At 45.4% G+C, this 27,731-nt stretch overlaps 1 protein-coding gene across 4 annotated transcripts; it reads right to left on the bottom strand.

The window, feature by feature from the left end:
• On the bottom strand, nucleotides 1-27,144 carry LOC109323001 (shugoshin 2-like). 4 transcript variants are annotated; one of them, XM_019554332.1, is made up of 9 exons: nucleotides 27,051-27,144; nucleotides 22,755-22,916; nucleotides 21,343-21,518; nucleotides 20,943-21,020; nucleotides 19,226-19,332; nucleotides 16,158-16,432; nucleotides 12,868-14,844; nucleotides 1,462-1,588; nucleotides 1-242 (listed from the first exon to the last, which is right to left on the bottom strand). In XM_019554332.1, the coding sequence occupies exons 2-9, from the start codon at nucleotides 22,894-22,896 to the stop codon at nucleotides 140-142; spliced, it is 2,985 nt and encodes a 994-aa protein (XP_019409877.1). In that variant the 5' UTR covers nucleotides 22,897-22,916; nucleotides 27,051-27,144; the 3' UTR covers nucleotides 1-139. The 4 variants fall into 4 exon arrangements, with proteins under 4 accessions (XP_019409877.1, XP_019409876.1, XP_019409874.1 ...); XM_019554331.1 differs by lacking the exon at nucleotides 27,051-27,144 and adding an exon at nucleotides 23,402-23,406; XM_019554329.1 differs by lacking the exon at nucleotides 27,051-27,144 and having other exon boundaries at nucleotides 22,755-23,051.
• Between the last annotated feature and the right edge of the window lie 587 nt (nucleotides 27,145-27,731).

Raw genomic sequence — 27,731 nt, 5'->3', positions numbered from 1 at the left:
TTGCTGGATAGGTGTCTATTTGATTTGACAGCTATTCAGTATAGGCAATATTTACTTGTCGTTTTTAAAAGCAGTGATTTAATACACATGTACATCACAGCATACAGTTCAATGAAGGCATTTTTTCTTTCCACCTGATCTACTTGGACTTATGTCCTTTGGATACATTCTTCCTTTTGTTTTTGTAGACAGGGGAACACAGGAAGTCTGTACTTGTAAATGGATCACCACGCCTCAATTTGCTGAAAAACAAGTCAAATGGTTATGGTCTTGGTCTTAGTTAGTATATATGTAAGTTTTACTATTAAAGCTATTTTTGGTTTGGAGATTTGCTTCCTCTCTTAACTTAAAGCTAAATCAGTAAAAGCCAAAAGTTTCATATCGACATAGCTTATCCCGCCTCCAAAATAGGAACACCTATGTCTATAAAGAGTTTTATAATGGCAACTGCATCCAAACAGGAGGCTGTAGAGGTGTAACCCCCTAGCAAGGCAAGGCCTTCCACAGAAAGCTATGAATATAAAACAGAGCTATCCTCAAAGTGGTAAAATGTTGCCCACAGTAATGACAGAGTATACTGTGTTTCACAATATATGGAAATCAGCAGCCATTGCTTGCTTTGTGTACTCTGATGCACCCACAGAAACGTCAGTATGAAACCTTTAAAGTCTTCTTCTGACAGAGGGTACATGCATGTATTCTCCACAACAACGTGACTGAAAATAGGATTTGTATCTTTATTATAAATACACATAAATGTTTGTCTAAGAATATTAAGTATAAATATTATTTTCTACTAATAGGTCTAGTATATTTATGAAACTGAATACTTGCCTCATGACTGACTGAACATCACAGCTCAAATATCTCTTACTCAAAGGAATGTGTACAAATGCAGTTTTAGTCTTAATTTTAAACAATAATGAATCCTGGCAGGCAATAAAAGTAATTATAGTAGCAGAAGCGGGTGCTAGACATTCCCCTCGCACAGTACGTCATCGGATTTGCTAACAGGTTCCCGTGCAAGCCTGTGGCCTAAACTCAGTATGGTCGATGTGGTACAAGCAAGTAGAGGCCAGAAATATAGAAAGGATGAGTGCTGAAGATAAAGCTATGCAGTCACCTGGGAAGGGCCCAGGCCTGCAGACTCGTACAGAGATTCTCACTCAGCCTCCCATTGGTTTCAAAGGTATCCCAGGCAGGCTGGAGAATCTATCTAGGCAGATTTCTGTGAGATCAGGTCCTACAACATATACATATTTCAGGGATCCATTTATTTTTGTTGCGTTAACATTCTTTCTCTATGTTTCTTGGAGGTGAGATGAGGGGGGGAGCAGAGCCATTCCAAACATTAGGAATAACGGTTCTGTATGTATACAAGAAAAGCCCATTTCCTCACATACCCAATTCCAGAACAAAAGTTTAGGGAAGAGGTAGCTTGTAGGATAAAAAAATACCAACCAATTGAGCTTTGGTTCTTTATAGCAAGCTGGATCCCGCCTCTGTCTACTCGGACGTGCTGAAGCTTCTTCAGAGCTACCAGACAATAAAAAACTGGTGTTGGTCAGCTCCTGCAGCACTCTGATGTCTGTCAAGACAGTTACATTTGAAAAGGAGTTATTCAATTGTTACAAATCACTGACTGAACCCCAAGATACTATTTGCACATATGAGGAGAGAAAAATTAAACTTCTTGTCAGAATTCTTCAAATGTTGATGTAGCACCATTCTCTTCTGTGGGCTAATACAGCATCCATAACTACTCTCTCCTATCTAAAACCAGATTCTTCAAAATCCAGTTCATTGATAAGTTTTTATTGCAGTAACTGCCTCCAGTCTCCAATCAGTGCTAAAGCCCATTGGACTAAGCTTGGCCATGCAACTAATTCTTCTTTACAGAATTTACACGTTAAAAGAGATAGTAAGCAGGTAAAAAAGGAACAACTACACTAAAAGGTGTTTATGGCATCAAAGCTATCTGGGATAATTCCAATGCTACATGCTTAATCTGAGGGAAACTGCAGCATTTCCTAAAAAGCTGATATAATAAAATAAGCTAATGGACAAGATACGATCATAAAAACACTTTCTAATTAACAAGCTTCAATATTCATGTTATAAGCTTCAGAGTACACATACAGGCTTTATAACATGGTAGACAATGCCTATTTAGGGAGAATACAACATACTAAATCCATTCTGAGACAGAAAAAAAACCTAACACCTACAAAGTTCCCATACTGCAGCAACTCAGCTCTTTGTATCCATCAACTCCTCTGATAGTTCCATCAACCCTCAATGTGCAGTGTTGTAGTACGAGTCAAGGGTCACATCTACACAAAACGTTTACTGGGCGGTTGAATAATTAACTAACTGTGCAGTAAACATCTCAGTGTCTACATGTGTGTCAGGGTGCATGAAACTAATAAACTCCACAGCAGGGTAGGACTTGTAAATACAAGTCCTACCCTACTGTGGAGTTTTTTTCCATGCAGAGCAGCGCACCCATAGATGTTGAGCTGGCTGGCTGGGGCACAAGGGTGCTTTAGTGCCAAGGCTGTCTGCCACCCTTGTGCCTATCCCCTTTGCAGCACGCTAAGCTGAGACGGAGCAGCCCTGGGCTGGCAGGTTGACCACCCTGGGTCCTGTGCCAACTGGAGCTGTAGTGACCTGGCTCAATGTCCTACCAGCCAGGCACATGTGTAAACTGCATGCCAGGGAGCAATAAACTGTGGTGAAATAAGCAAAACAATGTTTTTTGGAGCAATAAGCTCCATAGTTTATTGCTGTCCCCTAATGGCACATGTAGAGGCACCCAAGTAGAGATAAGTCCCTTGAGCATGTTTTCCCAACCCACAAAAACATTTACATTAACCGTACTAAATTTACAATTTTGATGCGTTCCAAAGCAAGGTGGCAACAAAATATTTCCATGTTCAAGGAGATCTCTCCAAAGGGTTGGATTATTTATGCATACGAAGTCTATGTGTAGTGATGTAACAAGCAGAGTTGGCACCAAAGGCACGTGCTGCAGGTGAGCAGGGGGCCAGGGCATGGGCTGCAGGTACAGCAGCCTTACCCAGGCTGGGAACTCCTAAGCAGTCCCCAGCTGAGCGGTTGTTATTTCTGCTGCATGCTCTGCCTGCCCTGGTTGTTGCTCTTAAAGAGTTCTTGACACAGGTGTAGTGCTGGGGTGTAGTCTCTGCAGGAGTAGGGGGCAATTCCAGCACCTGTTCTAACTTGGAACCCAGGGCAGATGTCCACATAACTCAGTGCTATTTAGGCTACTGTCTATGAGGCAAAAAAGGAATCATTAAAGTGGTCACTATGTGAAAAGTGCACTCATATCTATCACTCCAGGATGAAGGTTTAAAAAATGCTTAGCCATGATTAAGCCCATCCCACTGACTTACATAAAAGCAAAGCTAAAGGGCTGTTGCTACTGAAGCTAACTTTTGCTCTGCCCCTAGAGGAGTCAGCATATATCAGAACATAACATGTTGCCCTGAAAGCACAAATCCGTCCCTGAAAACCATTAGATAAGCCAGTAAAAGTGCTCTTCTGTTGGCACAGATACATCTGAGCCAGTGATTCTGCTGGCAAGAGGGTATGATCATCTCACAACTCTTAACTATACTGTCAGGAAAAAAAAAAATCTCATGTAAACCAGAGCTCAGGCTGATGCTACAAGTCACATTTTTCCCTATTCCATAACTTAGTTGTTAAAACAAGCCCCAACACAAGTTACACTAACTTGAGCCCCATCATACACAAAAACCCTAACCTGTATGCAGTATTTTTTTTCCTTTAGTTTGCTATTCCAGAATGCATCACCATTAGAGTCTGGATCTGAATTGGGGCCTGAGGTGAGTTTGATGCACCTGTCTTAAAACAAGAGCTACAACAAGATCTAAACCTCCAATAGCAAATCTCAGTGCCTCTAAGTATCATTTTCTTTGCCAAAATAATGCAAATAAATTAGAGCCAGTTCTCAGACATACAAGAGCTGCTTGAGTAAGCAACATTGTTTAAAGTAGTGGTTTTCAACTGGGGCTCTGCAAGAGCCCTCAAGGGTGCCACAGCAACAGTGTTCAGTGCTTCACATGCTCCTACATCAGGACTTTCCGGTCAGCTTAAAACAGGCAGGAGCTGTCTCATGCTGTACAGCTCTTTCTGTTACCCGTTTGCCCCCACATCTCCTCCAGGAAACAGGCATGGATGAAACCGTCTCATCCGCTTCTGTTTCCTGGAGTGGGGTTCCCAACCCTTTTTATATGGCAGACCAGCAAACTCGCTCAAAGAATTCTGGCACACCAGGTATAGAAACAACCTAATTTACATATTTAAATGTGTAGATATTTGAATATGCAAATGTTTAAATGTGTGTTTTTAAATAATTAAATTTTGTGCCTGGGTGCGAGCACCAGAAGACCCTGCAGGGGAGAGGGCTGCACAGGCAGTGGCCCAAAGCGATCCAGCTGGGGCTGCCTGGGAAGAAGGGGCACTGATGCCTTTCCTAGGAGCAAGCAGCAGAGCTGCCTCCCTGTCCTAGGCATTTCCCTACCAGCATCTCCCCACTCACAGGAGGCAGGAGTGGGGCAGGGCACACAGAGCTGGCTGCCCACCTCCCAGGGCTGCCCTACTAGCCAGCTTTAACCCTGCACGTGACTGCCAGCAGGAAACTGCTTGCCTGGGAGAACAGACAGGGGGTCCAAGCAGGGGGCTCATGCCATGACCTGGTAGCCAACCCTTCAGGGCCCAGTACTGGGCTGCAGCCCGATGGTTGGGAACTGCTGTCCTGCAGCAATTGGGGTGCCAGACCAGGAAGAGCTCCACCGCACAAGACAGCTCCTGCCTGCTTTAAGCTGATCAGAAAGCCCTCATGCAAGCAGAACAAACACACGTGGCACAACACTTCCCAGAAAGCCTGTGTACCACAGTTGCACATCCCTTCCCAGCAGCCAAACCCAGCTCAGAAGCACGCAGGTAAGCCAAGGAAGCACCAAAAGTGGTTCGCAGCTAGGGATGCTGCTGGAATCAAAAAAAAGTGGTGGTGGGGTGTCCTGACCCTGAAACAGTCAAGAACCACTGGTTTAAAGACATTTCAGATGAACAGACATGCCTACAGTTCCCAAAACAGGAAGAGAAGCAAAAAGAACAAACGCCTACAATGGTCCTTCAGCTTTTTCTTTAACTGCAAACAGTATCCAGAAATTCTAGCAAAAATACAAGTAAATTCCAAGTAACTTGAGCCAAACAAAGATGCAGTAAACTTCTATGGATGAGGTGATCGTAAATCTCCCATTGTGACACTCTGCTCCTTCCCTGCTCAGCTGATCACACCAAAGAGCTCAGAGGATGCACTGAAGATCAAAAGGGGAGTGTGGAAGGGAGCACCAGAGATCAGTTTTTCTAAAAAAACCAAAAAAACCCCCACACACACGTGTTCTGGGCCTCCTGCTGAAGAACAAAAATCACTCATTTGATTAAACCAATGGGATACCTAGGACAAGTGTTTAAAGTGGGACTATTTTGGTGAAAATGAGATGTTTCGTCAGCCTATTTATGGGCTGAGAACTTATTTATAGATTAGGATTCTAAACCTACTGACTGGACAGGCTTCACATCGGCCCCAAGCTTTGTACAACCCTTCTTTAATGTCATTAGTGCTTGACAGTAGATGCAGGTTAAAACGGCCCCGCTGTGCCTCTCCATTTCCTGGAGACACCATGCAGGGCTAGCACTGGAAGCAGCTACAGCATAGATTAGTGGCTGTATAGCATGGATCTATACAGCTGGAAGCAGCTACAGCATAGATCAAATCTGAGGATAGGATTCCTCTATCTTTCAGACCCAGGGGACCCATGCTTGCCTCTCCTTTCCAGCAACAAGGAGAAGGAAGGAGAGGAGAAAACCTCCAAAGGAGGCAACTCCACACTCTGAACAAGCTAAGCAGACCCAGAGAAAGAAACTCTGAGTGATCGTCATAGGTGACTCCATCCTGAGAGGTACAGAGGGTCCCATCTGTTGCCAGAGCCCCTCGATATGCAAGGTCTACTGCCTGGAGCAAAGATTCAGGATGTGACGGGGATGATCGGGGCCATTACCCAGCCCACCGATTACTAACCGATGGTCCTAATCCATGTGGGCACTAATGATGTGGCCAGAAGCCCTGATCACCTGATGACAGATTACCACACTCTGGGGGGCATGCTGGAGGAGATAGGGGCACAGGTGGTATTCTCTTCTGTCCTACCAGTGAGCAGATGTGGAAGATGACATGAGACCTGCATCAGAGAGGTCAACTGCAATTTTGAGAATGGTGTCTCGAGGCGGGCTTCGGCTTCCTAGACAATGACCCACACATCAGGACGAGAGACATGCTTGGGTGGGATGGGCTTTACCTTTCCCCCAAAGGTAACCGTGTGTTCTCTTCTAGGTTGTCTGAGCTTCTCCGGTGGACTTTAAACTAGGCTTGTCCGGGGAAGGGGAAGACGAGGGCAGAAGCAGCCCTCGACCACTAAACCAAGCATCACCCACAAGAACAGCCCAGCCTAGACCGACGACGAGCAAAACAAATACCCACGTAAGCAACAGGGGCCTGGGTAGTACTGAGATTAGGGGGGCCAGTGCATGCATCTTCAGGAGACCTCAAATGCCTCTACACTAATGCTCATAGTATGGGGAACAAGCAGGAGGAACTCACCCTCCTGCTAGCCGACATCAACCCAGACATAGTGGGGCTCACCAAAACGTGGTGGGACCCAACACACGATTGGGCAATGAATATCAAGGGCTATAGGCTGTACAGGAGGGATAGGACAGGGAGGAGAGGTGGGGGTGTGGTGCTCTACATCAGGGAGAAATATACATCCTCAGCAAGTGGCACTGGGTCAGAGAAGGGGCACACTGAAGTGCTCTGGGTTAGAATACAAGGAAGTCAAGGGGAAAGGGACTTAACAGTAGGAGTCTACTATAGAACAGCCAACCAAGGGGAAGAGCTAGACTGGAAATTCTTAAGTCAGGTCACAGAGGTAGTTAGGTCAAAGGACAACGTCATCCTGGGTGACCCGAACTTTCCAGACATCTGCTGGGAAGAGCAGTCAGCCAGGTCTGACCGCTCACGTAGGTTCCTATCCAAGATACAGGACCTCCAGCTAACCCAGGAGGTGCACAGCCCCACCAGGGGAGATGCCTTGTTGGATCTGGTCCTGGCCACGGGCGACGACCTTGATGAGGGGTCTGCAGGTGCTAGACCACCTGGGCAACAGTGATCATCAGCTGCTGGAATTCACCATCCAGTGCAAGGTGGTAAAGGCCTGCAGCAAGGCAGGAGCTCTGGACTTCAAGAGAGCAGATTTCAACGAGGTAAGTAGAATAGTCGGGGAGGCACTGAGGTCCCAGAGGGGAGGGGGAGTCGAGTGTACAGGAAGAGTGGTCGTTCCTTAAGGAGACTATCCTCCAAGCCCAAAGGGAGGTAATCCCAACACGGATCAAAGGCGGCAGGAGGACACAAAAGCCCCCATGGCTCACCAAAAGCATACAAGAATGTCTCCTAGCTAAAAAGGAGGCATACACCTAATGGAAGGGAGGGGCCATCACCAGGGAGGACTATACCTCAGTTGCTCAGGGCTGTAGGGGGACAGTCAGGAAGGCTAAGGCAGAGATGGAACTAGGACTAACTACTCAGATCTAGGACAAGAAGTCCTTTTTTAAATACATAGGGGGCAAAAAGAAGGTCCTGGGTAACATGGGGCCCCTGCCGGACATGCTAGGAAATCTGGTCATCACACCAGACAGCAAAGCTAACCTATTTAACATTTTCTTTGCCTCCAAGTTTCTCAGCACGGACTGGGTCACCCCCTCCCACCAGGACTACCGTAGGTCCCAGGGGAGGTGCACCCAGGCCTAGGGTTAGTGAGGAACTAGTCAGGGAACTTCTGGAGGGACTGGATGTATTTAAATCAGCAGGTCCTGATGATCTCCACTCCAGAGTCCTGAGGGAATTAGCAGAGGTCATTGCGGGACCCCGGTACAGCTTTATGAGCACTCATGGTGCTCTGGCGTGGTGCCAGAGGACTGGAAAAGGGACAATGTGGTTCCCATTTTCAAAAAAGCAAGGAAGGAGGACCCAGGAAACTATAGGCCAGTCAGTCTTACCTCAGTCTTGGGTAAGCTTTTTGAGAGAGTTATCCTGGCACATGTCCACGAAGGGCCAGCAGGGGAGATTATGTTTAGGGGCAACCAACACGGGTTCATTAGCGGCAGGTCCTGTCAGACCAATCTGGTGGCCTTCTATGACCAGGTCACAAAATCCTTAGATGCAGGTGTAGCAGTGGACATAGTCTTTCTGGACTTTAGGAAGGCCTTCAACACCGTCTCTCACCCCATTCTCATTAAAAAACTAGGGGACTGTGGCGTTGACACCTACACAGTAAATGGGTCACTAGTTGGCTGGAGGACCGCACCCAGAGAGTGGTGGTGGACAGGTCATTTTCAACCTGGACAGATGTGGGCAGTGGGGTTCCCCAGGGCTCAGTCCTTGGGCCCACACTGTTCAACATCTTCATCAGCGACTTGGACGGAGAGTAAACACACTGTTCAAATTCACAGACGACACTAAAATGTGGGGGGATGTGGGCATGCTAGAAGGGAAGAATAGGCTGCAATCAGACCTAGACAGGTTACAGGAGTGGGCAGATGAGAACAGGATGGGTTTCAACACTGTCAAGTGCAGGGTACTGCACCTGGGGAGGAAGAACCAGCAGCATACCTACAGGCTGGGGAACTCCCTTCTCGTCAGGACAGAGGCAGAAAAGGACCTTGGAGTCATTATTGATGCCAAAATGAACATGGGCCAGCAGTGTGGGGAAGTGGTCAGGAAGGCCAACTGTACCTTGTCATGCATCCAAAGATGCATCTCAAGCAGGTCCAAGGAGGTGATACTCCCCCTCTATGCGACACTGGTCAGATCGCAGTTGGAGTACTACGTCCAGTTCTGGGTGCCGCATTTCAGAAGGGATGTAGACAACATGGAGAGGGTCCAGAGGAGGGCCACCCACATAATCAGGAGTCACCAAGGCAGGCCCTACAAGGAGAGGTTAAGGGACCTCTCCTTAAAAACTGATATTTTTAACAGTTTCTTTGCCTCTGTTTTCTTGAACAGGGACCAGGATATCCCACCTACCATAGGGACAATCTCGGGGATAGCTCTGTCAGGCCTTCAATCAGCACAGATGTAGTTAGGGATCTTCTGGAAGGGCTAGACATTTTTAAATCTGCAGGTCCAGATGCCCTCCACCCAAGGGTGTTGAGGGCTGGCAGGGATCATCGCAGAACCCTTGGCCCAACTATATGAGCATTCGTGGTCATCTGGCCAGGTGCCAGAGGATTGGAAACTGGCTAATGTGGTCCCAATTTTCAAGAAGGGGAGGAAGGAGGACCCAAGTAACTATAGACCTGTAAGCCTTACCTCAGTGCTCAGGAAGATCTTGGAGAGAATCATCAAGGAGCATATCTGTCGGGAGGCAGCAGGGGAGATCATGCTCAAGGGCAACCAGCATGGGTTCATCAAAGGCAGGTCCTGCCTAACCAACCTGATTGCCTTTTATGACCAATTAGCTAAATCCTTGGATGCTGGTGTTGCTATGGACATAGTCTTTCTAGACTTTAAGAAGGCATTTGACACTGTCTCTCACCCCATCCTCATCAATAAATTAAGCGACTGTGGCATTGATGCCTACACAGTTGGATGGGTAAAAAATTGGCTGATATGGTACATCCAGAGTAGTGATGGTTGGGTTGTACTCAACCTGCCAAGATGTGAGCAGTGGGGTACCCCAGGGCTCAGTCCTTGGGCCCTCACTGTTTAACATCTTCATCAGCGACTTGGACGAGGGGGTAGAAAGCACCCTGTTCAAGTTTGCTAATGACACTAACATGTGGGGTGAGGTGGACACACTTGAAGGGAGAGACAGGCTGCAACTAGATTTAGACAGACTACAAAAGTGGGCAGATGAGAATAGGATGGGGTTCAACGTAGACAAATGCAGGGTGCTGCACCTTGGGAGAAGGAATCCACAGCATACATACAGGCGGGGGAGTTACCCTCTTGAAAGCACAGAGGCAGAACGGGATCTTGGAGTCATTATTGACTCCAAGATGAACAATGTCAGACCGCAGCCAGCAAAGTCAGCCATACCTTGTCATCCATCCAAAGATGCAACTCAAGCCAATCCAGAGAGGTGATCCTCCCCCTCTATGCGACTTTGGTCAGGCCACAGTTGGAGTACTGTGTCCAGTACTAGGCACCACACTTCAAAAGGGATGTGGCCAGCCTGGAGAGGGTTCAGAGGAGGGCCATCTGCTTGGTGAGAAGGCAGCAGGGCAGGCCCTATGAGGAGAGACTGAGGGACCTGAACCTGTTCAGCCTCAGCAAGAGGAGGCTGAGGGGGGACCTGGGGGCTGCCTACAAACTCATCAGGGGAGATCAACAGTAAATAGGAAGAGCCCATTTCTCCCCAGCACCACCTGGGGTGACAAGGAACAATGGTAATAAGCTGATGGAGAATAGGTTTAGGTTAGAGATCAGTTAGGGTGGCCAAAATCTGGAACCAACTTCCCAGGGAAGTGATCCTCACCCCTACCTTGGGCAAATTCAAGAGGAGGTTGGATGATCATTTGTCTGGGGTCCTGTGAACCCAGCATTCATTCCTGCTTGTGGCGAGGGGTCAGGCTAGATGATCTGTTCAGGTCCCTCCTGACCCTAGCTACTGTGAAACTATAACACCTGAGCCTGTTCAGCCTCCACAAGGGAAGGCTGAGGGGGGATCTAGTGGTCATTTACAAACTGGTCAGGGGGCACCAGCAGGCATTGGGGGAGTCCCTGTTCTCCCAAGCACTACCAGGAGTGACACGAAATAACAAGCTGGCAGAGGGTAGATTTAGGCTAGATATCAGGAGGCGCTACTTCACAGTCAGGGAGGCTAGGATCTGGAACCAACTTCCAAGAGAAGTTGTGCTGGCTCCTACCCTGGGGGTCTTTAAGAGGAGGCTGGATGAACACCTCACCAGGGTCGTTTGACCCCAGTACGCTTTCCTGCTATGGCAGGGGGTCGGACTTGATGATCTGCTCAGGTCCCTTCCGACCCTACTAACTATGAAACAAGCTAAAGCTGTGACTGTGAAGTTAACAGGCAAGACATCTCAGCTAGGAAAAGCCAACTTTTCCCTCTCCTGCCACCCCCCACCCCAAAGGCAGACACTGGGCTCCAAATGGTCCTTCCTGAAAGGAATCTGTGATCAGGCTGGGTTGAGCCACGGGGGCTCTGCTACAAGGCCTTGCTGCACTGCACTGCACCACGCTGCCCAGACTATTCCCACCACAGAAACCCAACTGCCCTAGAAAGTCACCTCCATTCCACAGGGAGAGCCTCCCCTCTACCTGTTTTATAGGGCTCCCCTTTCACTTATTTTCCTCCCTACCTTCCCTTTCCCTTCCCTCTTTAGGCAATATGCCAAAAACAGGCAGTTTCCACTAAGATGGAAGAACTTGTGGTGTTATTACGAATTCTGCCATATATAGATATTTTGCACAACACTCATTCCGAAAAGGAATCTTATTTTGCATTAAACAATAAACTTCTAAACATTATACTTAAAATCCACTAAGTGCCATTAGACACCTTCAGAGTGAGATGGAATCTCACCCTTAGTCTCTGTGCCTTGTAGTATTGCTCCAGGGGCGGGTACATTAAAGATTTGGGGTGTTCAGACCCCATGGTGACAGGAGCCACATCAGTAAATTTCTAGAACAGTGATTCTCAACCATGATACCTCCAGGCACAAGCGCTCTGTTAATAAAAATCACAGTTATTCATGCATGTTTTTTTCCAGTTTGTTTAAAAATATGCCTCCAGTCATGTTATTTTTTTTTATCCACTGTAATACGTATTCTTAAATGGGGTACCACTAAATTCAGAAAAGTTATGGAGAGAGGCCTTGAGCCTCCAAAGGGTGAGACCCACTGATTTAATGAGTCACAACAGAAAGTATTGTACTAAAATATTAATCACTATTACCAGTCCCCTATAGCAAGGGTGCCAAACTCATCTGGCCCTGTGGACTAAATGAGTGGTGTGGGGTTGATCAGCAGGCTGGATCAAACCCACAGCCCCCATCTCCTTCCTCCTCTCCCAGAATACCTGATCTGGCAGTACTTCAGCTGGCCTGGGACCCACACTGCACACAGCACAGATCCTGGAGCAGCTGGAAGAGACACTGTATGTGGAACAGTCCAGCCAGAATGACAGCCATACTGCATGCAATGCCTGCTCCAGCCAGTCTGGGATCCATGCTGCATGTGGTGCCTGAAAGTGCTGCATGCAGCGCACACAGGTCCTGGACCAGGTGAAGTGGCCGCCATGTGCAGCACGTGAAACAGAGTAGGTACCACATGTGGAAGTCAGGCCAGTGTGGCCACCACATGTGGCAAGGCTGCCGCTCCAGCCAAACAACACCACATACGATGCCCCTCTGGCTACTCTGGGATCTGCGTTGCATGCAGCATTGGTCCCAGATCAGTTGAAGCAGTTGCCAATAAGGCATGCTGGGGTAGGGGAAGTGAAGTGGGCAGGAAAGGTGGAGGGGGACCATAAGCTGGATCCGCCTGCTGACCCACCCCATGGCACAAGCATGTGGCATGCCTTGTGTGGGTCTGATCAAACCTAAGGGCAGCACCGGAGGCCAGACAGTGGAGCTCCATGGGCAGGATCTGGCCCATGGGACATATGCTTGACACCTCTGCCCTACAGACTGCAGTATACATAACCTATAATGATAAGCCCTTCCTTTTAACCAGCCACTTACCAGTTCTTTGTGAAGATGTGTTTTCTGAATGTTTTTTAGAGTTCGCCTCTGCATTCTCCTTCCTATGTTTGCCACAAGATGTCTGCTCCATGTTGCTTTCTTTGAATATTGCAGGGTTCTTTTGTGGAAGAGTTGAAGCTTTTTCTGGAATATCATAGGTTTCGTGGCTTGGCAGCTCTAAGCCTGGAAGACTTGTTACCTTGGAGCTGAGGGGACTGATGGGTAAAGCTGAAGAATGGGTCACAAAGGAGAAATCAAAGAGGTCTGGATTTTCCATCATGGAATTATTCACAGCTGGCTCACTGATCAGTTCCTCCAAGTAGGAATCTGGCTCAGCTTTGATGACTGAAACAGGACAGAACATTTTGCACATATGACTGTCCTGCTTAGGTTCAGTTTCTGCTAAACTGTGAAGAACAGCCTGAGCCACAACACTCTCTTGGCCCACACAGTGCGCCTCAGGTAGGTCAATGATTGCTGAAGCAACCTCTTTCTTCAAGGCACTCCTATCGCTATGGATTCCCTCTGGCAAATTCTCTCCAGGACTGTCAGCAATTTCTTCACTGCTCTGAATTGCAGAGGTTTTCTGAATTTTCTGAATCTTGTTAGTTTTGTCCCCACAAGTACTCCAAGATGATGTGTTTTCATCACCCACTAAGTCTTGCTGTACTGAACTAAACCTCACCCTAAGATGGGAAAGGGCAGCAGTGTCCGTTTTCCTGTTAGGTTTAGGATTACCTGGAAAATCCTTATACTTCTTTTTTTCAAATTGTGGAATATCTACACCTGGACCAACAGTCTCTGCATCATTTCTCTGATAACAACTATTCTCCTTGCCAGTTTTTCTCTTGCCCATCTGATTTTTTTTCACTTGCTCTTCATTTTTGCTTATTTTGACCTCTGGCTTTTTTTTACTACTTTGCAGCTTTTCCTCTCTAGAGGAATCTGTTTTGTTGATTTCACTCTTTTTCATATTTGCTTTTTGTTTTACACCTTTCACATTCACACCCAATTTTAATGCATGTTGGTTGGAGACCTGTTCCAAGCAAGGTGAACTCTGAAGACTGGAGTCATCTGACGAAGCTCTATCACTTAATGGGAGAACACTTGGACTTTTGGACTTAATCTCCACACTTATAGCTTCTTTATTTATTTCCTGTTGTAAGGAGTCATTTTTTCCCAGCTTATTTGATGGCTCTTCACTCACCACATATGTTCTTCTACTAATTTTGCCTTTACTGCAACGATTGGTACTCTCCTTCACACTGAAGTTACTACTTTTCTGTAAGGTTACCTGTTCCAAAGCATCCAGGCAAGCCAGCTGTGTGGACTTGAGTGCTTCAGATTTACTGCTGCTCATACTTTTAGCCTGGAGGAGCTGCTTAGAACTTTGTGGTCTCTCTTCATTAATGCATGGGTCAGAGCTACTTTTAGAATTGCTTTTACTCACAGCTCTCTTTTTCTTTGTGCTGATCTTCCCAACAGGTAGAGGTTCAATAGCTCTGCTGTTACTTTCATTTTTTCCCTCTATTGTAACAAATCCAGGGACTCGACTGAAGTTATGATTCCTGTGAGCACCGCATACCATTTCCTCTGGTGGCAGCTCGTCAACAACAACCATTTTATTCAAGGATTCCAAGTTCAGAGGGCTATCAGGTTGATGAAGTGAATTCTCAAGACAGGGAGTGCTCAATTTTATGGTTGCATTTATTTCATTAGCACTGCTGTCTCCTCCACCAGTGCTCCAGCTGGACATTCGATCTGGTATAATGGCTTGCTTAAAATCCACAACAGACGATGGCGTACTTGTTGTAAAAAGAGTGGAACGTTTCTTCCTTTCTGTAACATGCCCACGTAATTGTGCCACACTGTCACTCCATGGTCTTCTAGGGTCATCCAACTGGGGTAATGGAAGATTATTATCCAGGTTACATGCTGGGAAATCCTGGGAACTCTGCTGGATACAGGATGAGGATTCTGCAGCGAATGATCATTCTGGTTAGCAAAAGGCAATGGACTAAATAAAAACAAACTTTCCCCAGAACCACAAAATCCCACAAACTCACATATATGGTCACCATAATATAATACAGATGGCTTCAAAGGCAAGACAGCTCTTATTAGACAACCTAGTGCTTTTCTACTGGAGAATTCACACACCATGTGTGTGGCAGAGATACTTATATAGCTCATCTCTCAATAGGGGAATGACTCAAAGCAAAACACAACTTCTCCAAGTAGAAGTCTTGTGGATGTTCAAAATCCAGACCTGAGTTAGTATTTATAGTAACCTGTTAGTATTATTTATACTAACTCAGGTCTGGATTTTGAACATCCACAAGACTTCTACTTCTTCACAAGACTTGAGGTTCTTAAGCGATAGTACTTAAGAACCTCAAGTCACAGATCAGAACCCCTTTATTCTAGGGGCTGTACAAACATCTGGTACTGTAATCCTTTAAATGCAAAACTATCATTTATTCCCATTTGTAGTGGCTGAACTCAACAAATCAACATAAGTTTTTGCCATCTAATAGCTCTTAGATTTTATCCTAATTTTAAAGCTCTCTCGATAGATCAGGATTCATTATCCACTACAACTCAGCATTCATGCTGAAGTCAGTTGCTGGAAAGAATATTGCTCCACATTTCTTAGCTATACCCTCTGTATAATGTCAAAATAGTGCCTCACAGGAGTATTAGGCTGGTCTCCACTGCCCAAATAGACCCATTTGCACAGTCACCAAATTAGACAAAAATAATACAGCAGTAGGATGAAGCCATGAACAATAACCCTTAGGGAAAAATCAGCTTTTCTATTCCAAGCAAAGTTCTAATAGTTTATATATTAGCGAACTGGCTGGTAAGCATGCAACTTCCTGGACAGGATCAGAATTGCTTATAAAGGATACATTTTCAAAAACCAACAGATTCTTTTTGACACAAAAAGAAAGGACTGTCTGCTTTGGAAACAAGGGCATACAAGTTCTCTCTGTAAACACTTAGAGAAGGTATTGGTAGTTCCCATTGAGAGGTCTGAGATGAACCCCTATAAGGCATGAAGTTCACATGCAGCTACAATATGGTAGCAAACTAACAAACAAGTCTTGTATAGCCACAGATTGTTCCAATAATGTCATTCTTGGGATACCAATACAGCCAGAGGATAGTTTATCATATCAGCTTCTACTTTAGTCTATAACCATTCTACACTGCATGACAAAGCATTATTTCTAAGCACAAACAAATAACAAAAAGTCATTCAAGCAAAAGATGAAGATGCAATTTACCTCCAAAACCAATATGAGAATCAACAAAGAGTTGTTCCGTTTTGCCTACTTCATTCAATTCCTGTGCATTTTTCTCATAGCTCTGTAATGCCTCTTGAACATGTTGTGGAGGGGAAGGTTCTTTTAAGACAACAGTTGTGGTTTTACCCGGGTCATCTAGAATGGACTTTTGGTTCCCTACTGGGGAGGTCTGCACTTCTGCTGTGCAGCTGCCAGTTTGCCTTTTTCCATCCTCCACCTCAGAGACTGGGACTCGCATTGGTATTGCTAGAGGTCTGAAGAGAGACAAGGTTGACAGCAAAAAGAAATGGCAACAGTGGAGCACATGATCTAACACTTACATGCCCCTCAACCCAGCACTAAATTCCATCCCTGCACAGGGCAGCACATAATTTTAAGCACATTCCTGAATATATAAAGGGCAGAAATAAAGAGGAACACAAGCTGGCTGAGTGGAATTTGTTTTCTGCCAAGTTGCAATTGCATACAGGGAAGGAATGTGTCTCTGCCTTAAGACACAAACTTTGCAGGAAGAAAAAAGAATCAGAAGGATGATGAAAGCAAGGTCATACAGAGCACAATTCAAACAGCAATTTCTAGGGCTGTGATTACACCAGGACCAGAAATCTCACCGTGACAGGAAACAAATCTTCAAATATATTATTTCAAAGGACAGATCCCATTTGTGACTGCCTTCCCAAAACACCTAAACTACACTTGTGCCCAGATTCCTACTGAATATATATATATATATAGCATTGTAAAGATGCACGTCGTTTTAGCAACAAAGATCCCAGCTCATGAAAGCACTTGAACATGTATAAAACTTTAAGCACCTGGCTAGTCCTATCAACTCTGTATGCTTAAAACATGCATGCTGAGGTGTTCTGCTAGACTACGGCCACAGATTATAACTATTAACAATACAAAGTATAATTGCAAAGGGGACAATGAAACTACAGATAGAAGTAAACCACGCCAACAACATGTGTTCCATGTGTTCACAGGACTGAATCTATAAGATCTCCCTTCCCCAGATGTAACCACAATCTGAAGATGAGACAGGAGAGAACAGGAGGGGCTACATGTAATGCATGAGAAAGTAAAAACTAGATTGAGGATGTATGTTTTCACATAAACGCACTTGAAAGAGAGGGAAGGGTAGTTTTTATGTAGGAGGGCAGGAAGTGCATTCTATTCAAACAGGGTAATATGGGAGAAGCATAAGCCTAAGATGGGGAAAGTGGGGGAAGAAGGCGGAGGAGAGGCAGGAAACAAAGATTGGGAAAAAATAAGCAGCAGAACACGGAATAGCTAAATGGAAGAGAAACAAAGGGAAACAGCAAATTGGATACGCAACTGAAATGCATGTGCGTACACTGTAGCTTCACAGATGAACATTGGACTGATGCTCAGATCTGGGTTCCATTTCCAGCTGTCACTGGTCTGCTGGATGACTGTGAACAAGTCACTTCACTGTCCCAGCCTGTTTTCCCGCATGGGAATGGAAGCAATGACCACACTGACCTCCTCTGAATTCAACCATTAAAATTTCTACACAATGGGTGTGTCTGCATGCAATGCTTAATGCATAGTAGCCTAACAACACTGTGCAGTAGCACGTCACAACATAGACAATGTTAATACACTAGTGCACAGTATTAGGCTACTACACACTAGTGTCACTAAAAAGGTGTTCACTGGCAATACTGCACAGTGACTCTAGTTACTGTGCATTTAGCTACTTCATTAAGCAAGTACTAAATTAAATGCACAGTAACTACTGTGTATTAATGAACATGTAGATGCACCCAGTAGGTCCTTGTAATTTTCAGGTTAAGTGGTTGGAGCTGCTTCTTTTGTATGACATTTTAAGATTACAACATTCATAGATTAATATCTAAATTTGATAAAATTTGATTGCTTCAGGGGTATCTGTATGGATTGATTTTAGATCACCATTAAATGATCTAATTGGGCAATTCATTGACAATGTATTGCACTGTCTGAAAAAAATCACAACCGACTGTCTTTGATTCTCCACTTATGGAGTAGGCATCCACATTTTCCATGAAGTGTCCACATCTGATTCAGGAAGGACCAAATCTTTCTCAGTAGGTCAAATCCTGGCTGGAGGACTGTAGAGTCACTGACTATGCATTTCTGCAGCAGGTTGGTATTTTCCCAGGTTTCCCTCCATTGGTGCTGTTATCATCAAAGCTTCTTGGCAGATTTTCAGAAGAGTTTTCTAGATTTGAGCCTATTTAGTGATGATGTGCTGATGTCCTTGTTGACTGGAAGGTTTGGGTTACTGGTGACCTTATGGTATTCCTTCATGCATGTGGCATTGCAGTAGAGCTATGGGAGAGCCATGGCAATGACATACTTTTTAACATTCCTGATGTAATCTGCATAGCTGCATTTAACTGTGTATCAACAATCTTTATGTGCATGCTTTTGTTCCAGACTGGGGAGCAATATTTTGCTGTAGAGAAAACAAATGCTAAAGTAGCCATTCAAAGTGTGGTTGTATTTGCTCCCCAAGTTGTTCCAGTTTACGCACAAGGTTAACTCGTGCTTTCCTTTTTGTAGCAACACTCTGCAGATGTTCATGAAAGGTAAGGCTCTGATGGAGAGTTACGCCAAGATATTTTGGGAACTACTCATGCTTAACCTCTTCTCCACAGAAAGTGATGGTGAGTTTCTAGATGTTGTGGGTGTTGTTTACATGAAATTATGTGAGAAGTTTTCCTTGGATCTGGGGGGAGTCTCCAACATGCAAAATATTCTTCAAGTAATTTGAGGTCTTCGCAAAGATCTGAGATTTTGTGCTTAGCTTGGTAGACTCACTTCAGTGCATTTACCCTCTAGACTTGCTAACTGGAGAGGAGGATGCAGCCCTTTTATTCTAAACACACATTTCACCATAGATTTGAGAACGAAAAAATAAAAGTCTCAACATTTACACCCCAATTTTTTTCCCCCTCCTTATCCCAGACAAGCAGGTACAGATCAGGTTTATAAAAACCCAGGATGGAACGTGACTACATTTGACTTTTTAGGCTTACCTGACAAGTGGAGATACTCCAAGCTGCCCATCTGTGAGGTCATCAGGCCAGCTGTCTTCAGCACCACTGTCTTTCTGACTAGATGATGATTGAGACCTCAGATGGTACTAGAGCATGGAGTAATGGAACAGCCCAGTTAAGAGCTCCATAATAACTATGTACTATACTGCAACAGAGTAAGAGAAGCTCCGATTCTGGACTTAAATTTTTGGGATGCCAACAGTGGAAACGTACAAGTACTTTAAATAGTAAACTTGCATTTACAGACTCTCCCATTTAAATAAACAATGGGAATACTGGAGTTATTTGGAAAAAAAAAAGATATAGGACATTGCCCTCTTCAAAAGTAAAATGGAACAAGCCAGAAGTGAGGAGCCAGGAGACTGCACTGACATGTCTCTGAGGAGCATAATCACTTTATGAAAAGTTTAAGTTTTGATTAAAAACAAAACAAGTTTCTAGCTCTTATAAAAGGGGAAGTTTGCTTTCCAAACCTGAACCGATGTGATATTTTGTTTCAGAGAGACCGCAACTCCTACAAGAGATCCATGAACTCTACATTTGGCTTACAGTGCTGTTATGTCTGACATCTAATGATAGTAATTTAAATGTCTTCATAGTTAAACTGTTTCACTGTAGACTATAGTATTGTGGTAGCAACCGGAAGTCATAATCAGGAACTAGGGCCTTGTGCTGGGAACTGGACAAACAAGGAAAGGGGAAAACGGTCCCTGTCCCAGACAGCTAAATGTTGTTTAACTGAGGACTACTCTGGAAGACCTGAAGCATTTGTGGTACTGGGAGAAAATACCACACCTATATTCTCTCATGGTACCAGACTTGGGATCTCACTCACACTTAATGAAGGCCTGGCCTACCCACAGATTATATCCATCATAGTAGTTAGGGGCATGATGGTGTTTGCCGAAATAGTTAAACCAGTACAATCCCTACTGTGGATGCAGTTATATCAGCCTTCCTTACTCCCATTCTTGTGTGGCCTTAGACTGTACCTACTTTGGTACCAAGTGAAGATTTCAAATACTTACACAGATCTAAACTGATCTACACTGCAAGTTCTTGCTGGTATGAATACTGTTAGTTAAGTGTACGTATCAGGTGAAAATCACCCCCAACACCATTACAATTTTTTCAATACATCACACCACCAAATACAACACAAACCTTGCTTTCAAGAGGCAGAACGAAAAAAACTCTTCCCTTGAGAGCCTCAGCCAAAGTGGGGGTGGGAGAAATATACACAGCCAACAATTAGGGAGTCCTGCAGCATTACTTTCTCGCACCACCTACACCAGCAGAGGCAGAAACTGCTACTAGTATTACCCTATTTCCTCACTTATAATGCAGTCCCCAATTTCCAAAAGCAGTATAAGGGAAAGGTGCTTGCAGTATTAGAGAAAATATGGTAAAACCACATCAGCAAAGTCTACATCTTCTACTGACAGGTGTTCTGCCAGTACAAGCTGAATCTCCAACTGAGCCCTTGTATGCTTGTAGTTGCCAAGTCGGAAAAGATAAATCAAAATGACTGGAGAGAGGCAGCGTAGAGTGCAAGGACACCAATAAAGATGCTGCATTGTGTTCTCAGTAAGCAGGACCAGTAAGATTTTTCAAAGAATGAAGTCAGCAATTGTCATTAGATAAAGAGCCAGACACATTCCTTCCATCACAGAGTGCTACTAACCCAGAAGCTTACCTCAGACAGTCTGCTCATCTTAATTGCAGTCATCAGGTTACCATTCATAAAGTCCTCTAGTTCTTTAAGAGTTTTATTCTGTATCAAAAAAGGACTTAAATTAAAAGATAAATTCTTTTAGTTTTAATTTAAAGTAGACAGAAATGTGACTCAACCTTACGGGACAACATGGATATGAAAGTAGGTTTTATCTACATTAAAGATGGAACTGTGTTTTAAACTCCATGGCCATGCAGCTACAAGAAAGAATGGGATCAAAGTTTAATGGTACCTTTTTCAAAAAAAAAATAGATATTAAAATCTGGTATGTTTTGACAGGGAGGAAGAGGGGGCAAATAAATTAAACAAATGTACTCTCTATTTGGTAGTCTCTATGAAAGTCATGGCATTAGTCTCATACCAGAAAACATAATTTTTGCCGCAACACAGCATTCTGAAAGTGACATCTCTCCACTTCCTTCTGTAGTGACATCTTCTCATAGACCAGTCTTTGGGTATTCGCCTTCTCAGCACTGAGGGCCAAGGCCAGAGCTTTATTATTGCGTTTTAAGGAGACCTTTATGGTAGAAGAGTTGTCTACAGGGAAAAGAACAAATAGGTATTTTGTTACACGATTCTTAATGCTGTGCCCCTTACAGAACTAATCTACAGTAATCAAAGCCCCAAATGCTACCTTTCTGTATCTCAGTGAGGCTCTGCACAGGCACCAGGGACTACCACATACACTTCTGTAGGCAATCAGGACCCACATTCTCATTTGTGCCTCTTCCTTCTGCCACTGTTAGTATAATGCTGTTTTCTGTGGCCTACCCTAATCTCAGCATACAAACTAACACATCTACAGACCCCCTTCTCATATATCACCAGCAAAGTAACATCGCTTATCCATGGACAGCACCAGTGACTCCCCATCCACTGTAGGGATTTTCAGAATTGTCCCAGTTCATTAAAAAGGGGGAAGAGAACAGTGAGCTTTCATAGAACAAATCAAGCTCACAGCAACTTTCATTTATATTGAGCCACTCTCCCTTCACTTAGTCACATTGTGCAATATTTTCAGTTCCTGCCATAATAGGAACAACCTTCCTGCATCTTTTCACCTTATCTACCCTTCTCCTACTTTTAAGCTCTCCACTCCCCCATCTCTCTATAATTATTCTAACTGCGCTACTTATTTTACATTCATGGGATAGTTTTGGACACAGGTTACTTGAAGGAGTAAAGGTGATGTGAACCTCTGATCCACGGCCTTTTTCATGTAAGTAAATACCTGTGTCCTGCACAGACACATTGGCTTTGATGGCATTGTTTCTGCCCTGCAGAAAACACTTCAGGATCAGTACCTGAAGTTGCATTGTACTGAAGAAACGAACACACTGTTCAAAGTTAGTTTTCAAGTAGGATGGTACTAACAGAAGTCTGAGAGAAAAGACCCGCATTATGAAGTGCATCTCTCCATACCCGAGAAGAAAAAAGGACAGTCCTGTTCAGCCATCAAATTACTGTTGCAAAACTGAAGACTGATTTTACTGGTAAGGTGCTGGTCTGGGATTTAGAGGACCTATGTTCAATTCTAGGCTCTGCCACAGACTTTCAGTGATCTTGGGCAAGTCACTTAATCTCTCCATGCTTCAAATCCCCATCTGTGAAATGAGGCAATAGCAGCTCTTCGCTCCCCATTTTATAGATTTTAACAATACACTCACTGGCCGGACAACTCTTTCCATCTGCTAACAGCACCTAGTGCAGTACAGCCCAGATCTTACTTAGGGCCTCTCAGTGTTAATCAAGTACAAACAAATGCTCACTCACTTATGATTTTAGTTTTGATCTTCGACACGATGGAAGCATTCAGCTTTGCCGTCTTTAGAGCGCCATTTTTCTTCTCCCTCATCCGCTCTCGCACGCCGCTTAGCAAGAAAAGAGACGTTTCCGTGCTTTCCGCAGACGCCATGGCCAAAGAGCCCCGTTTCTCTGCAACAGATAGGGGACAGATACCCAATGCAGTTAGCGCTTGCCATTTTTTCCAGAAAGCAAAGCCCGCCAACACCAGCAAACAACACTCCCACCCAGCCAACATATGGGTGCCAAAAGGAATTAAAAGGAGTTTTTATTTTTCCTACAGCGACACCCTGGCACCCTTTACAACCCCGCTGTCTGTCTTTCCCAAAGTGGGAAAGGTGGCAAAGCCCTTGGGCACTGGCAATGTGTTGGCAGCCACTTCTATGCCTTGGCGAAGAGGTGGGCGAGGGCCTGGCCTTTCCCCACTCAGGGCCGCTCCATTGTCTGACTAGAGGGAAAGCCAAGGGGCGGCTCCTGCATGGCAGGGGACTCGGGGCACTCAGCAGCCCCGGCCCGGCCGCCCTGACACGCGGAGCTCCACCCGCTGGCCGCCCGCTGAGTACCGCTGCTCTGGAGGTTTCCCCTGCCCCCGCAGGGTCCGTCCCCCGCGCGCGCACCCACGGCCCGGGGGGTGTCAGGGGAGCCCCGGCCCGGGCGGCCGCCACGACCCGCCGCGCGACACCGCCGTACCCACCGCGCCAGTTTGAACCGCGTCACGTGGGTCGCGACCAACGGCTCGCAGCGCCGGGGGCGGGGAAGCCCCGCCCCCGCCCGGCCGGACTGCGCTCTGCTCTCGCCCCTGGGGTCCTGCTCCGGCCGCCGCTGGTGGGGCCCGCTGAGGCCGTAGCAGCAGCAAACCCGTTGCGATGCAGCGTTAATTTTGGCTTTAAGCCCACCTTATGAAGGCGGGAGACTCCTCCCTAGCGTGCTCCTGGGCCCTAAGGGCTGAGGGCGAGCGAAACTCGGGCGCATCCGAGCCTCAAGCCTCCAGGCTTGGGTCTGCAAGTAGGATGCCCACCAAAGGATTTGGGAACAGCTGAAGCCCCAGGTGGGGGTGGGGGATGTCTGCCGGTAGTAGGGCCTGTTTTGGTTCTGGACTGACTCACAGACTAGGAATTGATTTGGCCAATTTGGCTTGGAATACGATTTTTTTTAAATTACATTTTAACTGCCTGGCTTCCTTGCATGCACATGTACAGGCCTCTGGCTGTTTTACCACTCCATCCAGGAAGAGCACAGGACATCTGCAGACACTTCCTCAGCTTGATGAAGGGTGTTTGGACCCAAAAGCTTGCTAAGCAGAATTTTCCAGCTATTTGAATTGGTCTTATAAAAGATATGAGATTTCCCCAAAGAGCCTTGTCACTGTAAATAACATTCATTCAAAGGTGTCCCTCACTTTGGAAACTTAGGTTAGATACTAGGAAAAAATCTTTCACTGGGAGGGTAGTAAAGCACTGTACAGGTTACCCATAAAGGTTGTGGACTCTCCATCCTTGAAGGTTTTTAAGATCCGGGTGGACAAAGCCTTGGCTGGAACGATCTAGTTAGGTACCGGGCTGGGGGCTGGACTACATGCAACCCTCATTTTCTGTGATTCTACGATCTGGGCCACACTGCCTCAGCCAGCCCCTGGATATGTTCAGGGAATGGATGATGTGCCTGACTTCACCAACCCAGTTAACAGCCTTGCTGCCCTTTCAACAGTGGAAGTGGTGACTGCCGGTCAGGAAAACCCAGTGTCTTTGAGATTTTTCTTTTGAGCCTTGTGGTACACGACACTCTTCTTAAAGAAGTTCCAGTTCCTGGGAGCACATGATTGTCAGAGAATTGCAGCTTTCTTTCAGGGAGCAAAGGTTTGGGTGGATAGGTAAATGCGTAAGCAACACACAGGACCTGGATACGAGCACCTGGGGTTCGCATGCAGCATGTTACAGGAGGATCTTGAAGATTAAAGCCCTTGGCAGACAATTTAATGGCATGATGTAACCTGATCCCAGATCCCAACAACTGTGTGTCCTGCCAGGCTGCAAGTGTATGGCAGGAGGCAGAGCTGTCCCTTGGGAGGAGGCAAGTTGGAGTGACTGCCCCAGGTCCTGCACTTTGGGGGGCCCCATGGACAGTGCCATACAGGCCCCACTGAGGGCACCACCACTCTGCATGGCTGCCGCATTCCACCAACTTCGCACTCCAACTGCTTGTCACCCACCCCCACTCCAACTGCTTGCTATCCCCTCTCCTCCCCTCTGCTTCACTCTCCAGCCACTTGCCATCCCCCTCCCCCCCCTTGCTCCTGCCACTCACCATCTCCCCCACCTGCTCCACACAGACCCTGCACAGGTTGATATGCCCTGGGCCTCTAGGGTCAGCTCTGGCAGGAGGCATAATTCTGGGAATGAGGGATAAGATCCCAAACACACCCTTTCAACTTGCTAGCTTATGTGGATCCTGAGCGCATGATCCTGGGCTCCATCTGCACTTACAAGTTGGAAGCTGTGCACAGTGCAGCTCTACTCAGGGCTACCAGAGGCACTGGTCTACAAGTGCCAGGCAGAGGGAATCAAGTATACTTGCAGACCCCCTGGGCAGCCCCAGGCCACTCTGAGATCCTGGGCTGCCTTAGTCCCTATGCCAACAATCAGCTGATTGTCAGCATGGGAGCTGGGGCAGCCAACGGTCTCCAACCAGGCCTGGGCATGCCACGCATTCAACTTAAGGCTCCATACAAGCCAGCCACAACAATATTCTATATTAGATGTGGAACACCTTTGTGGCTGGTTTACTATTCTATGGTTCATGTTGTCACACAAGCCTTTCCTTTTAAGGTTTGCTTGAATACAATTGGCCAGCGAAGTATACATGGAAAAACAATGTTCAGCCCCTCATGCAGAATACATACTCAGCCCCATTTACACAGTCCCATATTTGACCTTGCGGCCAACCCATATTCAGGCATGTTTGCAGATGCAGCACTTAGTGAGCTGTATCACTTCAGCACTGATTCTCTTAAAGCATGTGTATGAGAGAAGCATCTTCATCAAAGACAATGGAATTACAGCAAGAGTCAAACAGAAGCAGGCACTGGCTGCCTAACCCAGTTCCATACTAGCACTGACACCACCTACAATAAAAGAATCTCTTGAAAAAGTCAATTACTTGGCTTGGGAATGAAATTGAATGACATTAGGAGAAGTGAAATCAGAGGAGATTTCCCAGAAGTTAACTAAATTATATGACATTAAGAGGACTTGTAAACTGCATTTCTTGAGGCCATCGCAACAGCTTTGTAGCAGAGACAACATCATAATCAAGTCCTATAATCAGGTTCTACATCAATTGCTGTTTACAATATTTAGGAGGAGTCATTCCAAATCTAGCCTTATGTTACAAATTGCAAACGATAACACTTCCCAAAATATAAACTCCATCTGCCTTGCTTTTTACCTACCTGGTTTAATGATTTGTTGTTGACACTGGCCATATGCGAAGTATATCATTACTGGATTTTGGTAGGTAGCAAGGAGGGCATTTTGTAGATTGTCTTGAGATTTGTTTGTTTTTCAAATTCTTCCTAGTATGAGTGCAAATATATTGGTAAACTAGGCCAAGCAGCAAGTAGCTAACAGCACAGCCCACAATGCTAGCCTTAGTTACCAGGAAGAAAACACTGGCTCCAATAAGAGTTTTGCCATTTGTTCAATGTGTCCAGGATTTTGTCCCTGTTAACCATCCTTTTTAAACCCCCCATTCTTGCTTATTATAGGTAGCTACTTTCACAAAAGATTAAATCCACCTCTCTTGTCATCCAGCCATCAATGTTTCAGACCAGCAATGCAGATGCTTGGAAACCCAATTCCTCAACGTGTAAAAGGATCGCTTAAACTCCAGGCCAGGAGCCTAACCCCAGAGCACAGGGTTTTTTATTTCTTTCAGTTCAGCAGTATTGTTTCCAAGCAACAGGAGGAAGCTTTAGTTTAATGTGAAGCAGTAGCCTAATTTCCCTCAGTCGCAGTCTCAGCTGCAGACACAGAGGGAACAGCAGCATCGAGAGTGAATTCCATCCTCCAGATACCAGGAAACAGAAATGCTCAAGCCAAGATCTATTTAATAATCATTTTAAGGCCTCTAAAAAGGGTCTGATACAGGTAATGGACTATTTCTCATATACTCTGTGCATGTGCATGTGTGTAATAAGACCTTATACAGAATAGTTGATGGGATTGTTAAGTGCATAGTCATTTTTCTTACTGTGTACATAATTATCACCTTTCTGAGTAGCACCTGAATGGCAGAAAGACAGGCCGTGACTTTCAATTAGCTTTCAAAGTCACTTCTTTGGAAGCGTACATCCCAATGTACATCCTTCCCCAAGGAACCGCTTTGGCACCCCTGCCCTTAAATGAATAAAAAAAGCTGTAATTATAAAGTTAAGGCCAAAGCCTCAGCTGATGTAAATCATCTATGCACTATCCATGTCAATGGAGCTACACTGACATACTCTCTGAGGGTCTGGCCCCTAACCATTTACAAGAACCACTGCTGGGCTACTTCTAATATATTACTGCAAACACCTGCACTGGCATCGGAGAACTTTAATGGTTATATGCTGGTTCTGGAGGTTTTCATCCCTACTAATGATTCTTTTGGGACCTATGTACAATGGTGATGGGCACTTTAGAAAAACATACAGAGAGCCATCTCACTCCACATCCAAGTGTGCATTTGTAGTCTTGTAAATTATGAAAACTAATGACTTTTAGAGAGATCAAAGTGTGTCATTTGACTTGTTTTCAATAGTGTATTACCTTGTGGTAACAGTGATGCTTAAAAGCGGTTCGTTTCTCTGGAGGCCACTAAAATCACAGACACACACTCATTAGATGGCACAAAAGGTGTATTTGCAAATAGGGTCAGAGCAGAGTCAAAAACTCAGATTACTCTGAACCC

The sequence above is a fragment of the Crocodylus porosus genome, unplaced genomic scaffold (genome assembly GCF_001723895.1).
Source record: "Crocodylus porosus isolate Cpor-Errol unplaced genomic scaffold, CroPor_comp1, whole genome shotgun sequence".
NCBI classification, from domain to species: domain Eukaryota; kingdom Metazoa; phylum Chordata; order Crocodylia; family Crocodylidae; genus Crocodylus; species Crocodylus porosus.
Note: the sequence above shows the minus strand (reverse complement) of the source record. Positions and strands in the feature narration are given on the sequence as shown.